Genomic DNA, 13,856 nt, shown 5'->3' with positions numbered 1-13,856 from the left:
ACCTCTTAGCATGTAATGTAGGCCCTTTGTAATTTAGGTCTGCACTATCCTATATGATAGCCACTAGCCACATGTATTGAGCACTTGAAATGTAGCTAGTCTGAACTGAGATGTGCTGTAAAAGTAAAATACACACTAGATTTCAATGTCTTAGTACCAAAGCAATGATGTAAAAGGTCTCATGAATAGTTATCTTGATTATATCTTGAAATGAAATTTTGTTTATATTAAATACAGTTTATTATTAAAATGAATTTCATCTTTTTTTGCTTTTAAAAACTGTGATTAGAAAATTTTAAATTATATATGTGGCTTGCATGAGATTCTGGCAGACATGCTCAAGCCCCCGCCCACCTCCTTTTCCTTATTTTCCACATGCACTTTGTTTCTGCCCTTAAAAACTTTCTTTGCTCTCTTCCAAAAGTGTGTGCTCAATTCCTGCTTCGATTCCTTTGCATGTCTGCTTGGTATTCTCTCTCTTCTTAGCATAGTCCATTGGCAAAGGCCTATCTACTGCACTCCACCTTGGACCGCTCCCTCTCAAGACCTGTTTTAGATGCCCTGTGTCTGTAGTACCACATCATCCTTCACAAAGCCTTATTTAGGACTTACCACACCATATTGTGTTTCCTGGTTTACTTCTGCCTCTTTTAACACTGGGGCTGATTCTCTCTGAATCTCCTGCTTTGAATATACTTTCTGGCTTAGAATAACTCTTAATGTTTGTTGAATGAAAGAAGGACCTGGTTGAATAGCAAATCTAAAGGGAAACTTTAAGGTCTGAATGTGGATGATAGCTCTAACCCAAAACCACCACCCTAGACCAAAAAACAAACAAAAAAAAGGACCCCAAATTCCCCCACTCCTCTCACCGAAAAAAAAAAAACAAATAAAATACCAACACGGAACAGAAGCCACTATAGAGCTGCATATAAAACTAGTAAACATTTATTTTTTGAGAAAACATTAACTTTCATAAAATAAAAGTCTCAAAGCCTTGTGTTATCTTCTTGTTGCTCCAATGTCAAAAGGTTATGGAAAATAAAAACTGGTTCTTATAAACAGCTGGAAACAGTTTCTAAAGTTAGTGACAACGTCCTACTAAACAGTCATTCAGTCATTTCTTATTTCAGTAACGTAACTTTTTCATTTGAGGATAGTGTGGCTCTGCGGTGGCTTCATTCTTCGCCTTCAGAAAAGCTGGTAAATCCTTGGTAGGCAGTACCAAAGGGAGCCGCTTCGTTTACTTTCACATTTTAATGAGTAAATGCAGTTCCACACCCATGGATCCCATAGTTAGGGCCAAGAAAATAATGTCCACCATAGGTATTAAAAATTGGCTGATTATTGTAGGCATTATAGAAATTGCCATACATTTGATCACAAAAATTAAACCCTTCATAACAGGCTGAGAAGGGAACAGGCATAAAAACAGTAGAAAGGCTTCTGCCACCGCCGCCTCCAACCGCCCCGCAAACATTTGGGTCTGCGCCAAAAGCATTTGGGTTTGCCCCGCAAGCACTTGGGTTTGCCGCGAAAGCACTTGGGTTTGCCCCGAAGGCACTTGGGTTTGCCCCGAAGGCACTTGGGTTTGCCCCGAAAGCACTTGGGTTTGCCCCGAAGGCACTTGGGTTTGCCCCGCAGGCACTTGGGTTTGCCCCGAAAGCACTTGGGTTTGCCTGGGAGCTTATTCCTCCCCGGCTGTTGCCTAGCCTGGCAGATGGAACATTTCTTCTTCTTCTGAGTTGTGGCTTCAAATATTCTTTCGGGTGTGCAATTTTTATTTCACACCACCCAGAGTCAATCTGATGGTACCTGGCTTCTAACAGCTGTTTCACTGGTTTTCCATCAGTATATGTGATAAAACAGAAAGCTCGTCTTTTGTTTGTTCCTGGAGACACTGGAAGATCAATATTCTCAATCACACCAAATGCCCCAAAATACTCTCTGATTTTTTCTTCAGACGTTTGAGGATTCAACCCCCCGACAAAAACTCTTCTTGGCGGAGGTTCAACTTCTATGGCTTTAGCCCTTTTAAGACTGATTGTTTTGCCATCCAGTTTGTGCTCTTTGACTTGGAGCACCTTTTCAACGGCGGCACTATCTTTAAAAAGCACAAATCCAAACCCCCTGGGAACACCACTGTCTGGAAAGGTTTTAATAGTAAAATCTATCATCTCGCCAAATTGGGTCAAGTATTCAAGAAGAGCTTGCTTACTGGTATCGCGGGGTATTCCCCCGATGAACATTTTTCTGGCGTCACAGAGATTCTTGGTGACTTGGATTAGGAGTCCGTCAGGGAGCTGTTGTCTGTTGTCCATTTTGCTCATTTCAAAGCTGATGGCGTCCACCGAAGAGAGGCTGGCAGCGGGGCGGTGTAGTCGGCAGTAAGCTGGCTGGCTCAGGCTCAACTGACAGAGAAGGGGAATATGGGAAGTGGCCGGTGAGGTGACGCGAGAAGTACGTGGTGACGTAGGACCACGAGAGCGGGCGGTTTGAATTTTAAAAGGGGCCGTAAAGACAGTGCTTGGCGGTAAACGAGCCGTGTTTGCCCCGCAGAAGTTGGCTTACTTCCGGGGTCCGATGTTTCTGCCCTTAAGACAAAAATAATAGCCCAACAAAATGAAAGTTTGTCACGAACCGCAGCCACTCCTCAACTTGTTCTCTTCAGATCGCGTCTCCTTTAAGTTTTGTTACAACTCGTTAGTTCTTTCAAGATGGAGCCTTTTGTTCATTGCTGTCCTTTAACGTCCTTTTCGTATCCGTGTCAGTATTTGGGGGCAGGAATGGGAAAGGAGTTGAGGCGGGTAGACTGGAAAGCAGACTATAGGGAAAACACAATGCCTGTTGGTTACGCTGAAGGGACCTAAAAATCACATTAAAAAAAAAGTCACAGCTTCGTTGAGATGTAATTTACATACCATCCAATTCGCCCTTCTAACGTTTTTAGTATATTTACGGAGTTGTACGATCATTACCACTATCTAATTTTAGAAACTATTTATACCCCGAAAAGAAATTCTGTACCCCATTAATTAGTCACTCCTCATTTTCCCCTCAACCCTCCCAAATCATACAATCTGTGGCCCTTTAGGTCTGGTTTCTTTCACTTAGCCCAGTGTTTTCAAGGGTCATCCATGTTGTGGCATGTTTCAGTATTTCATTATTTTTTTCAAGGCTGAATAATATTCCATTGTATGGATACACATTTTGTTTATGTGTTTCTCTAGAATAATATTTGAAAGCATTTCTATTGTTATATTATTCCATATCTGCATCATAGTTAAAATAAGTATAAGGGGTTTTCTGTCAGTCATTTGCATTTCTGATTTCTGGCATGGTCAGTCAGTATAGATAGGATTTGTCACAATTATCTAGATTATTGAGGTGGTATTTAATATTAGCTTAACCCTTCCTTCCATTTGATGACAAAAACTCAAATTTTTGAACGCCTTAGTTTGGCTACTCTCTTCCTTGGTCATTGCCTTATCCAACATAATCCAGCAATTTGTGTTTGTTTTCTTCCTTCAAATATTAGAGTTTTTGAGGGGAGGGTTTTTTAATTCTTCCACAGCACCACCCCACAGATTCTGTCTCTACATACTTGCACTCAGTGAATTTCTGCAATTACTCATTTAAAAAAAATATCCTATTGTTAATAATAATACCTGCTTATTTCTCTCTGCAAATATGTGTACTTGCTATCATTTGGAGATTAGAGAAAGGGAACTGTATTTTAAAAACTCCCTCTATGAAATTAAACCATAGGGAAAATGAATTTCATAGCAAAGGTAAAGTTAAAAACTCTAGGGAAAAAAATCCCTGGCTCACATTTTAATTATAAACTATTTGAGGCCCCATCTGCTCCCACATCTCTGATGTTATTCCACATACCTGTGCCTTTGTTCATTCTGAGCATTCTTCCTCAAATGCCTTTGTTTTCTCCTCTGCCAACCACCCCATCCTCATTCTGTCTGCCTAACCTTTATAGCTTCCTCTAAGAGCCTCCCCTCTGTGAACCTATTATACCCTTTTTATACATTTGTATCAAGATGTATATATATGTGTCTGTCAGTTAGCTTCTCATGGACAGACACAGTGCCATACTTAACCTAAAGGTTTCAACACAAAGCATAATACATATAATACCTGGCACATTTTTTTTTAAAGAAACTCACTAAATGCTTGTTGAAATAAACTAAGCATTGGAGTTCTGTGGGCCCCATTTTTGAAAATCCTTGGTCTAACTGGCCTCTGAAAGGATGAACCTGTTGCAGATTACTTCCTGAATGCTGATCTGCCACCATTTTGGAGATCTGACCTATCTTCTTATGGAAGAGGCTGCAATATTGAAATTTTCTTATTTTGGGATCATTTGTAAACCAACTGAGAAAACCACAAAGAAGCCAGAGCTCCCTTTAGCTCCTGCTTTCCCTAGAATGAGACTCTTAGGGGCATTATACCCTCTGTATTTCTAAACTAATGAGGCACCTTGATGGCTAGTTATTTACCTGTGGCTCTTATTCTAATTAAGCCATGGCTGATGTCATAGTTTTGACCCCTTTGTGGGCTGGTTAGCTTTATTCAATTACATGGCTACAGGCTGCACTCATGGCCCTAGTCCTTGCCCTTGCAAACGCATGTTCCTGGTCACAAGGGGCTGCTGGGTCAGAGCACATCAATGAATCGGTGAAAAGACAGTCCTCACTTCTGGATACACAATTCAAAGCCTTTAACCTACTGATCTTGGGTCAGTAGTGTCATACTGGTACACGAAAGACAACACATGATTACTGTAATTACTTCTGAGGCAGTAAAATGGAACATTTTAAGAAAGATTGTGTCTACTCCTTGTCCCCTAATGAAAATAATTATGCTCACTGAGGTACTGTCCTCCCACACACATGCTCCGTGATCTTTAGCTGTGTAAAATGTTTTAAAATGACTCCTTTCCATTGTAATGTCTAAAGAAATTAAAATCTGTACTGTTTAGCTTTAGTTTTTCATGGCGACAGTGCCACACAACTTAATATATTTTCAGTATTGAAATATTGTCATCAGATTCCTAATGTTAACTTTCCTTATGAGCAGTACAGTAACAATAATTCTGACTAGCAATTTATTCTTATTCCACATTAAATTAAAATACACATATATTGGAGAATTGAAGGAACTGGAGATTTCTTTAAGAAATGAATAATTGAATGAATGAATGTTAGGCACCCAGACAGTTATCAAAGGTATTTTACAAAAGTGGACTGCTTGTAAAAACAAACCCCATAACTCAAAGAACAAGTGGCACAGAAGCTAGGGATATAAAGTCAGGAATTGCTGCTTTTGGGGGTAGGGGGACCAAGTGCTATAATACATGCAGGCTGTCATATTTTTTGTATTTTAGGGAACATGGGATGCCTGACCTGGGTTTGTTTTACTGTGATCTAGACCATGCCTGCTGTATTTATAGCTCTTAATTTGATTGTCCCTTGGACGTTAGTATCTTATTTATAATTGTTGGAGAATGGGGGAGAAAATGAAGGATGACATATGCCTTTAGAATTAATCTGCCTCTCTTATCATGGGACTCAACGTTGGCAGAAGGATGCTGTGGGACCCATAAATCAGGAAGGTAACCTGGATGTATCCTGATTTGATATGCTGGCATAGACCTGTCTCTGTGATAATATATTCTTTAATGCTCTGTTGAACCTGTTCTCTTTAGTGAAATGAAAATGCATGTGTTTGACATACTTGGTCTAGTTAGTTGTTTGATAAAGTGAGATTTCCCTTACTCTTTTTCCTCTTCATTTTCCACAGAAACTGCCAGTGCCCATTACTTAAATTGAGAGCGCTAGCAGATAGTTTGAAAAATGACCATTTAGGAAATACTGTTCTCTGCTAACTTTGAGTGTATCTAAATAGTGATCTAGCTGAATGTAGTCCACTGGACATAGACTAAAAATTAATTTGACATCAAAAGTTTTTAACAGCTGAATCCAGCTGCCGGACTTTTGCCTAGATGACAGTCATTTAAAAAGTACTTTTTGTCATCTGCAAAGGAGGCAAATGTGCCGGGTTGTAGGAAGACCACATAAATGTGTCAGTTTCAAGAACTGCTTGACAAGACACATGTAGGTATTAAAACATCCATTTCTCTTGAGAATACCACTTAACATAGGCAGTTCAATTATGCTAATCTCAGACTAAATATTTACAGGTTTTTTAAAAAGAGGGAGGATTGGTAGAGAGGAAGACTCATTCTCCATCACTATGCAGTATATGGTAAAGGGAAGTCTACTGAGATGCACTCTGTGTCTCCCAGTCTTCCTTAGAATTATGAAAGCCTCAAAGACTTCCCAGTTGTGGGTTTGGGTAGGATCTACCACGGAAGGAATGGGAGTCCATTCCCCAAGCACCTATGCATAACCTGGAGAATATTGGAATAACAGTACGTGACCTTGTAATTCTCTTTTTCCCTCTTCACTTTCTAATTAGCCAGTGTCATCTCAAAGAATGGGGGTGCCCTATGGATGTACAGATAAAAAGACAGATTCCAAAACTGGCTTTTTTTTTTTGATGTAGGTCAGAGTTGCCCACAACTGTTGAGTTCAATTAAAATCCATAAAGTTTGTAGCCTGTTTCGATATTTTGCCTCATCTAACTATTTATTTTTGTGACTTTAACTTTTTGGTAGAGGGAAAAAGCTCTACCTGCCAACTCACTTTTTTTTCTTTATAAAAGTCATTGGTGGAGGGGTTTTGCTTGGATTTTTTTAATTAATGGAATCTGTATTGCTTATACGTGAATTTGTAAAAGTCGTAAAGGTAACCATACTTGCATATGAATCATGGAAATGTTGAGTTTAGATATTCTTGTTGTGCAAACATAGTTATAAATAAATATATGAAATCACCGTATACACTATAAGAAGTATGTGCATGTAATGCTCTTTGAAGACTTATAAAGAATATCTGATTACTTAATTCATATACAGTCGTCACTGAGTATCCTCGGGGGATTAATTCCAGGACCCCCTTCAGATACCAAAATCCATGGATGCTCAAGTCCCTTATCCACCTGTATACTTTAAATCATTTTTAGATTACTTATAATACCTAATACAGTGTAAATGCTATGTAAATAGTTGCTAGCACACGGCAAATTAAATTTTTGCTTTTTGGAACTTTCTGCAATTTTTTTTCCAAATATTTTCAATCTGAGTTTGGTTGAATCCACAGATACAGAGAACCAGCTATACTATTTAATGTGAATTTCTTTCTAGTTATTTTTGTTGGGTCAAATAATCATCTATATTTAAATATTCATGGACTCTGGTCTTTAGTCTAAGAAATGAAAGTACTGAGAAGAGGTTTTATTTCTGTTGTGCTTTTTTTTTTTTGGCTCATAAATATTTTTTTTCACATATCTCCTCTAAGGAAAAATACACTGACCAGTAATTTCCAGTCGTGATTATTTTATAATTCCTGATTTTGTAAAGAACATGCTTAAAGATCAAAATATACAATCCTTGTGTTTCCTGTCTCATGTCTAACCCCCTACCAGTTACAACCCACACAATCTAAGCTGATCACAGAAAGAACAGTTGTGGAGTCAGAATCACAGAGGTTTGTGCCAAGTGCATAGGACACGCAGAAAGGATTCAAGAATACAATCAATACCAACTGAGGTGGTATTGGGAATAGTCTGACAGAGATGGACAAAGGATGGCTAATGCCGCTCCAGTGAAACCTTTGAGTCAGGTCCTAAGACAAGAGAGGTTTTAGGTACATCTAGAACTAGAGGAATCAGAGATAAGAAAACAAATACAAACTTACAAGGATATCTTCTGAACTAAAACAAAAAGATGAAGATGAACACTGTGTTAGAAAGAAATGGAATATGGTGAATCAGTAGTCAGTTATAAACTAATTTTAGGCTTTTCACTGTTTCCTTTGGCAGTGATTTGCTTCTGTATGGAAGTATTATCTGCATTAAGAGACAATGGCTGAAGAATCCAAATACCAAGTATTTATGCCCATCCAATTGCTTTTTGCTTTTTCTTTGTTCATGCAAATGGCAGGCTTTAGAATTCTGAACTGTATAGTTCCCAGTACTTTTGTGTATGTGGGGAGCAATAATCCTTACTTGGCAGTTCTTTATTTTCTATCCGCCAATATCCAGTTTAGTCTTTCGCCAATGCAGACTCTCTGCCTGCAAACAACTACACAGGTTTGTCTTATCTTGTTTTTTCAATCTCTGGTAATCAGGGCTTCATTTTTTCCCCTGACAATTTAATATCCAAATTATCTGTGCCTTCTCTCTGTAGATATTGTTTCTAATAGATTGTCTATTGCAGCCTTAATAACCATTCCTAGGCTTGTCAGAGACCGAGCTTAAGGAAGAGTGTAGCACTTGTATAAATTCAATGTTTTCAAGCATTCAGCCAACATGTAATGAGCATCAGACAGAGAAGGGGGAATAACGGTATCTCAGGCAGAGAAAACAGTATGCACAAAAACTTAGATTTGTTCTTAGAGCAGTAGTGGGGTAGCTGGGGTACCATTCATATGGAAACATATGATAGGAGATGAGGTTGGAAATATGGGCCTTTTTTGAGTATGTAATAAACATTTTTGAACCTTCATGTGTCAGGCACTGTACTAGGATTTGTGGATACAAGGATGAATAGAGAATTTTATGAACAGTAGGATGGTGATAGGCTTATAAACTCAAGCTTCATTATAGTGTAAATACAGTCATAGAGGTAAACACAGGTTGTTCAGGGAGTGGAGGAGGGGAGTACCAATCATAGCCTGGATGCAGGAAGGGGTAAGATGTCATGAAGAAAGAGAACAGAATGAGAAGCCAAGGGAGGCCAGCACTAAACCCTGAGATGCTCCAGCATTTAAGGGACCAGGGAGATTTTCACAGTGTATGGAGTTTATGGCAATTTAAAGTTGAAACCTATTTGGTCTTTAGAATGCTTTAGAAAAGTGCTTCCTCTTGAAGATTCAGAAAATGATTAAACTACAGTCACCATATTTAGTTGATTTCCCCTAGAGAGAGTGATATATTTACATAATAACCTTTGTGTATCTTTGTGACCACACATGAATGAGCCAAAAATATATGGTTTTTGGCTTGAATTAACAGTCATTTATTTAAATATAGGACACCAAAAGCAGGAGTAATAAAAGAAAAATTTGTTTTATCAGACTTCATCAAAATGAAAACTTTTGCATTTCAAAAGACACCATTGACAAAATGAAAAGGAAGGCCACAAACTGAGAGAAAATATTTTCAAATCATATAACATCCAATAGTGAACTTGCATTCAGAATATATAAGGGATATTTACAGTTCAATTATAAGAAAACAAATAACGCAATTAAAAAATGAGGGAAAGATATGAATAGAAATTTCACCAAAAAAGATATTGAAATGGTCAATAAGCACATGAAAAGATGCACGACATAATTAATCATGAGGGCAATGCAAATTAAAGCCACAATAAGATACTACTTCAAACCCACTTGAGTAACTATAATAAACATACATAAATAATCATAAGTGTTGGTGAGGATGTGGAGAAATGAGAATTTTCAAATATTAATAGTGGCAATGTAAAATGGCAAGCTGCTTTAGAAAACAGTTTGCTGTTTCTTAAAAAGATAAACATATTTACAATATGCCCTAGCAAATCAACCCCTAGGATCTACCCAAGAGAAATGAAAACCTATGTCTTGTGCACAGATGTCTATATCCGTATTATTCATAATAGCTCAAAAGTGGAAAAAAATGTCTATCAACTTGTGAATATATAAACAAGTGTGGTATATCCATATAATGAAACATAAAGAAATATAAAATATAAAAGGACTGGGTACATGAATGAATCTCAAAAACATTAAGTGCAAGAAGTCAGATGTAAAAGATCACATGTTGTATGATTCCATTCACATGAAATGTCTAGAAAAAGGAAATCGAGAGAGAGAGAAAATAGAGTAGTGGTTGCTTGGGACTGGGGGTGCAAACAGGGAGCAACTGCAAATGGGTATGAAAAATTTGGAGGGATGATTGCAATGTTCTAGAATCAGATTATGTGATATCTGCATATCTCTAAACTTACTAAAATCATTAAATTATACACAGAAAATGGCTTTATGGTATGTAAATTACACATTAATAAGCCTATTAAAAAACAAACAAAAAGTCAGTTATAAAACATGCCAGGGCTCCTCAAGTGAAAATATCATAAATGAGAATTAAGTAGTTGATTATATTGAAATGGTTATAAAAATAGATATTTTGTATGGTTTAATCATAGAAAAATTAACTGAACATTGGAGAGTCTAAACTTAAAAATGAAATGAATTCCTGAAGTTCTGGAATTACCTATCCTTTATTTTAGCATGCTGAATTGTATGTTCATTTCTGTGTATACATATATTGTTCCAGTTTCCTTCAGATTTTTCTTCATGCTTTTGTGTTTTTAACCCTAGAAATAATAAAGGAAGTTTTTTTTTTTTTTAATAATTTTAGATTTATTTATTGATCGATTGATTGATTGCTATGTTGGGTCTTCGTTTCTGTGCGAGGGCTTCCTCTAGTTGCGGCAAGCGGGGGCCACTCTTCATCGTGGTGCGCGGGCCTCTCTTGTTGCGGAGCACAGGCTCCAAACACGCAGGCTCAGTAGTTGTGGCTCACGGGCCCAGTTGCTCCGTGGCATGTGGGATCTTCCCAGACCAGGGCTCGAACCCGTGTCCCCTGCATTGGCAGGCAGATTCTCAACCACTGCGCCACCAGGGAAGCCCCAACTGACTTTTTAATTACAATTCTCAGGTGAAAGATGAATTTGGAAATATTCAGTAAGCACTGAAAAAGCTTAATATAAATGTTGCAAAATAATTATGACATTTTGTTACTCTGAGGATTATTAATACTCTTTAACCACCTTAATGTCAGTCACATTCAGTGTTCTGAAATGGAGGTTCTGAGTCAGCCCACGGTGGAGGTGTATTTTTCCTTACTTTATTGTATCGTTTTTTAGTTGTCTTATTGGATTTTGAGCACAAGAGTGCACCCGGCATCAGTAAAATCCTCTTAGAGGATTTTGTGAAGGCTTAAAGATTTTCTCGAAGAATATATATAGAAAACTATCTTCTTCAAACAGTTATAAGTTCAGAAGTCATCACCTATGGCAATATAAAACAAGAAACAAACCCTTTAATTTAGTTTTCTATTAACAGAGCAATATGTGTAAAATAATACCTAGCATGGCTGCCAAATAGTTTATTGAATTACCTGCTTCTTCTCATTTTGTTTTCTGAGGTTCCATAGTAAACCTTCTGAAGCCTCACAAATGAGAAACATTTCAGCTTCCCAATATCTAAGAAGGTGAGTAGGAAACAGAAAGGGGGCTGACTTTTCTACACTTAAGGGAGAAGGGAGAATTTTCCTGGATCAGGTTTCTATCTTGGTCTGTTTGAATTAGATATCAGCTAGGTACATTCATGTATATTCCAAGAGAATCTCTGAAAAAGTATTTATACCTATAGTGGACAGCTTGGAAAGAAAGGAAGGAAGGAAGAAAAGTTTTATAGTTATACGGTTATAATATTTTATATATATAGTTATATATGTGTGTATATATATATATAGTTATGTATATATGTATATATATATAGTTATTTGGGTGTAAAATATGTTTGAGAGAGTCAGATAGTTTTTGTTTTTGTTTTTATAAAATAAGCCTATGTTTATAATTATGATCAAACAATAGAGCCACAAAATAGCCAAACTGTGGATTTAATATCTTGTCACAATCTTGATTCTAGAAGGTGAAAGTTAACTGGTAATTGTAAAGGTCCTACTTCAAAAATATTTTGATTCAGAAAAGGTAGTATGGATGGTAAAAAGATTTCATAGTTTTATTTTTTTCAGACAGATTTAGTTGGTTTTTATTTTTTCAATAAAGATTTTTTTTTAAATTTTAGAATAGTAGATTTATAGAAAAGATGCAAAGATAATAGAGAGTTCCCAAATACCCAACACTCAGTTCCCCTTATAGGACTGTGGTACATTTGTCACAAGTAAGGAACCAACATCTGTACATTACTATTAACTAAAATCCACAGTTTATTCAGGTTTCACTACTTTTTCCTTAATATGTTTTCTCTGTTACATTTGTCATGTCTTCTAGTCTCTTCTGGGCTGTGATAATTTCTCAGACTTTCCTTGTTTTTGATAACCTTGACAGTTTTGAGGAGTACTGGTCAGGTATTCTGTGAAACATCCCTCAATTGGGGCGTCTCTGATTTTTTCTCTTGGTTAGAATGGTGTTATGGGCTCTTGGGAGGAAAACAACAGAGGTAAGTGCCCTTTTCATCAGACATCAGATCATGGGTACATGCAAAGAGCATGACTTGTCACTGATGATCACCTTGATTGCCTTGGTGAGGCAGTGGTTGCCAGGTTACTCCAATGTAAAGCTACTCTTTCTCCCATTCTATACTCTACTCTTTCATGGTTTAGTCATTTAAAAGTATGTTCTTTATGAAGTGGTTTTAGAATGACATTTTATTTCATCTTGCTTTTTGTCTAAGAGTAACATCTTTTTCTGATCTAGTCAGAAATATCTAACCATTTACTTAATATGTTCCATGTGTGAGGCTCAATATTGCTTGTCTCTTAAAAAAAAAAAAAGTCAAGATACAATTATGACATTATTGATTCTCAACATGAATATTTTGATGCCATTTGATTATTTCTCTTCATGATATAGCAATATATGGTTATAAACTTATTCATTCTTTAAAGGTACTATGCTTGGACTTTATATTTTGGCTATTGCTCCAGGTTTGTGATAGTCTTTTGGCCTAAAGAAGGCATTGAACGGCAATGCTATTGCTGCTCCTTCCACATGACATAGAACTGGAAGGTGATCCCTGGTAGAATATCAGGCCTTGTGTCCGTGTAGCGCCTCCTCCCATGCGACTGACTAGGATTATCTCAATCGACTCCATCTTTCTGTAATCTCCGCAATGGCCCAAGTACCTAGATGTGCTTCCCTGTGTTAAGGTTAGGGCAGTGATTTGACTAATTAATATAAATAGTAATAATCCTTTTACAGCTGGTGGGTGCACCCTTTGGAGTGGGTGCATTCTAAGACATATATGTAGAGAATTTGTAATGCGTTACCATCAAAATTACAGGCCCAGCAGGATAGCTAAACTCATCCTTAACCTACCAAATAAATCTTTCAAGTGACTGACTATAGTGTGCAGGCTTTCAGTGTTTTCTCTGCTTCTCTGGGGCTTTATGCTAATGCAGGAATCCCTCAAGACTTTGAAACTGCAAGACTTCACTCAGTTTGACAGGTTATCTTTCCTGATACTGGAGTTGGCTGGTGAGGCCTTTATTTTAACCATTAAACACCTTTGTAATTTTGTTGTTCTTGCCTTTGTTTTGCAAGGCTAGAGCTCAATTACTGCAGCTTAGCCTGTTAAAGTGAGGGGTAGGTAGCATGAGGCTGCAAGATTAACAATATATGTCAGAGGACAGATAGGGGATGAAGCAAAGAACTACTAGTGATTGCTCCTGGAATCAGTTTTATTTTTTTTTTAATGGGGGTCGATGTGCAACTCTGGTATTTTTAGGGGCATCAGCAATAGCTTTGACTTGAACGCATTTTTCTTTTTTTAAACTCTGCTCTGATGCAAGTAATCAATATTGTAGTTTTGGTGAAAAAATCCTTTTTGACGAAAGCTCCAAGATTGATTACCTAGATCAATACCATTTTTAAGAACAATTCATCAAGATTGTATTTAAACAGAGACCATGATGCATTTAAACCGTTA

At 37.3% G+C, this 13,856-nt stretch overlaps 1 protein-coding gene across 1 annotated transcript; it reads right to left on the bottom strand.

The window, feature by feature from the left end:
• Nucleotides 1–1,256: 1,256 nt before the first annotated feature.
• Nucleotides 1,257–2,249, bottom strand: LOC132357119 (heterogeneous nuclear ribonucleoprotein D-like). The gene has a single exon (XM_059910420.1). It carries the CDS (start codon nt 2,247–2,249, stop codon nt 1,257–1,259), a length of 993 nt encoding a protein of 330 aa, XP_059766403.1.
• Nucleotides 2,250–13,856: the final 11,607 nt, after the last annotated feature.

This window comes from Balaenoptera ricei, chromosome X (genome assembly GCF_028023285.1).
Source record: "Balaenoptera ricei isolate mBalRic1 chromosome X, mBalRic1.hap2, whole genome shotgun sequence".
NCBI lineage: Eukaryota > Metazoa > Chordata > Mammalia > Artiodactyla > Balaenopteridae > Balaenoptera > Balaenoptera ricei.
The sequence above is the reverse complement of the archived record's forward strand: the minus strand, read 5'-3'. Positions and strand labels throughout refer to the sequence as shown.